Source organism: Tarenaya hassleriana, unplaced genomic scaffold, assembly GCF_000463585.1.
Source record: "Tarenaya hassleriana unplaced genomic scaffold, ASM46358v1 Cleome1410, whole genome shotgun sequence".
Taxonomy (NCBI): Eukaryota; Viridiplantae; Streptophyta; class Magnoliopsida; order Brassicales; family Cleomaceae; genus Tarenaya; species Tarenaya hassleriana.
The window spans coordinates 1-2673 of NW_010964709.1; the positions used below are offsets into that span (position 1 = coordinate 1).

Consider the following 2673-nt stretch of genomic DNA (forward strand, 5'->3'; position numbering starts at 1 on the left):
GGAGCCCCAGCCTCTCCGGCGGAGCTTCTCCTTTCAACTACCAGAAACTGAGCCAAATCGCAGCAGCAACCCCCGTCTGAGGGTTTGAGAAATACTGCAGAGAAGTTCAGTCAACAGCGGTGTGGTTGAGAATTCTTCATAGGTTATATAGTATATCATATTTTATCAAATCATTCCAATGATGTACCGTAATGAATGTATCTGGAAAATTCCTAGATCTGGCTTGTCTTATATTATTACAAAGACAGAACCTTTCCCTTTTCTCGTCTTCTTGAGCTGAAACTGTGGGTTACTTGAAATGGGTTGACTCTGCAAACATGATGGTCTATCTCAATTAATCAGATACGGTAAAATAAAATAAAATCTTAAATAGGAAAGATTCAATATATATGCTGTCTTACCCTCTTCCCAAAATCCAACACTATAAATAGGCTCCGTATCTTATCAAAACAAAACAAACAAGCACACTTGAGTTCTCTCATGCTGTGTCATTCTGACAAACAAGCATGAGCTACTAGATCCAGTCACTAATATCAGGGGATTTGGGGCGAATATGACAGTGTACGAGCAATAGATCAAATGTCTACGTAATGGTCAGGAGAGCGAAAAGGCTTTATCACAGCTGGGGTGTAAACCAGGTAATGTAATGTCTATCCATCTAGTGCAACTAGAACAACAAGGGACTGGGTTTTTTACTCTGTTGGGGTTTGGGGTCGTTAACTCGCACACCTTTTTTTTTAATCTGCTAGTGCTAAGATCTACAACTTGTATGATTAGTTAGCCAGCCTGCTAGTTTATGTCAACCTATTTAAGCTTAAAAAAAGTATTTAGCGCAGCTTACTCTTAATAAATGAGCCTCATGGGTCTTCCCAGCATAAAGAAAGGCCGTAATACATCAGTAATAAGGTTACTCACTTGACTTCACTTAGAGATGTAGTCTTTTAAGACACCATTGTTGGTCTCTTGCTCAGCATGCCTCCGCCAGTTCTCCACAGCTCTATGGATTGTAGCTTTAGCCTCGCGAATTTCCTGGGCCGAGAACTTGTGTTCTATGATCCCTAATGGTCCAGGCTGCAGAACATTGATCACAGTTTCCGCCTCTTGCTCAAGCTGCCTGTAAGACAAGGGACTTAGAAATTTTCAGTATTTCATAGAAACATAGAAAGATGAACCCAACCAAGCCCTAAGTATATTCAAGCCATGAAACCGACTAATTTCAAGACCAAATGCCAACAAATCATACGGACAATGTGCTCGAATTCATCAATCAACATAGAACGGTAGTAGTCTTTTGGCCATGCCTGGAAAGAGAAATCCATCCATCCGAAGGAAACAATCTAAGAATCTAGACCCCAGTTGAGCAAGGCCAACTCTCTCACCCACACAAATCAAAATACAGAAAACAGCAAAAGAGGCGTTCATCTACAGAAAACAGTTAACTGAAATTCGATGGAAACAGAACCCTTAAGAAAAGAGAGACACGAAAGACGAACCTGAAGAACCTCGAGAAGGGAAAGGCATTTGCAATCCTGAATCTCGACATCGTCGCGAGAACAGGAAGGACTCGGAGAAACAATCACCGGAGGGACAAAAACTGAAAAGGGAAGAAACAAATAAAAAAAAAGGATACACAGTCACACACAAAGTAACTTCGGACTAGGGGTGCAAAACGGGCAGCCTCGGGCTCGATCGGGCGCCCGATTCCAGTCTAACCCGTCTGCAGCACGTTTTTGGCGAGTCAGAAAACTTCTGGCTCGTCCAAATCGTCCCAGTTCGTGAACCGAAGCCATATTTATCTAATAAATCATTTTTTTTGTATACCTTCTGCACACACACACATATCGCAGACTAAACTTAATTATAGTAAACATGTAAGAGTCTACAAACTAAACGGCTCTATGAGAAGAAACGAACAAGTTTTAGGTATGTCTCTCAGTCATTCTATCGAACACCTTGTAAACACCTAAATCTCCAAAACTTTCCGCGCAAATCAATGGGTATATAAGCCATAGAGGAAGGAAGCTCGATCGGACGAGGGAAGAAAAGACCTAGAAACGGAGAATTTGGCATCCATAATTCGGATCATGGAACCACTGAATCATAGCAAAAGCACCATTATTTAGCCGAGACGAAAACATACCCGTCAAGGTCGGCGAGAGAGAGAGAGAGATCACTGGCGGGAGAAAGTTCCGGCAAAGGGTCAAAAGAGAGAACGATGTGGACTGCGAAGGGATAAAGAATCTGCAGAAGTCATAAAGATGAATGCATAGATAGGCACAGGAGGTGGGGTTTCTCAGAGTCAGAAGAATGTAGTAGCCGTCGGTGAGTCACATGGAGAAGAGAAAGAAGACGGCGCGGAGTGACGTCGAAGGACGCAGACAAGAGAGGCTCGGATCAGAGAAAGGAGGAGGATGCAGGCGAGGAACGAAGCTCAGATCGAGAGAGAAAAAGAAAACCGTCGTCGATCGAGAGAAAATGAAGTCAGTCAAAGACTCTAGATCGAAAAGACGTTTCAACTTGAAACCCTAAAAAAAATGGTCAGAACCGCGAGCCAGCCCGGGGGCCGACCGAGCAGGTTCACCGGACAAGTTTCTTTCAGATTCAGATTTATCCAGCCCAACTAGTGATCTCAAAATAACCGGCTCGGACCAGCTCGAACCAGCCCATGACGAG

The 2673-nt window shown here is 43.3% G+C and overlaps 1 protein-coding gene across 4 annotated transcripts; it reads right to left on the bottom strand.

The window, feature by feature from the left end:
• Positions 1-2: 2 nt before the first annotated feature.
• Positions 3-2627, bottom strand: LOC104808413. 4 transcript variants are annotated; one of them, XR_770936.2, is made up of 5 exons: positions 2141-2623; positions 1494-1594; positions 916-1114; positions 188-309; positions 3-94 (listed from the first exon to the last, which is right to left on the bottom strand). XR_770936.2 is itself a non-coding variant. In XM_010534091.2 (4 exons), the coding sequence occupies exons 2-3, from the start codon at positions 1541-1543 to the stop codon at positions 922-924; spliced, it is 243 nt and encodes an 80-aa protein (XP_010532393.1). In that variant the 5' UTR covers positions 1544-1594; positions 2141-2627; the 3' UTR covers positions 123-325; positions 916-921. The 4 variants fall into 4 exon arrangements, 3 of the variants coding, with proteins under 3 accessions (XP_010532393.1, XP_010532391.1, XP_019057521.1); XM_010534091.2 differs by lacking the exon at positions 3-94 and having other exon boundaries at positions 123-325; positions 2141-2627; XM_010534089.2 differs by lacking the exon at positions 3-94 and having other exon boundaries at positions 123-309.
• Between the last annotated feature and the right edge of the window lie 46 nt (positions 2628-2673).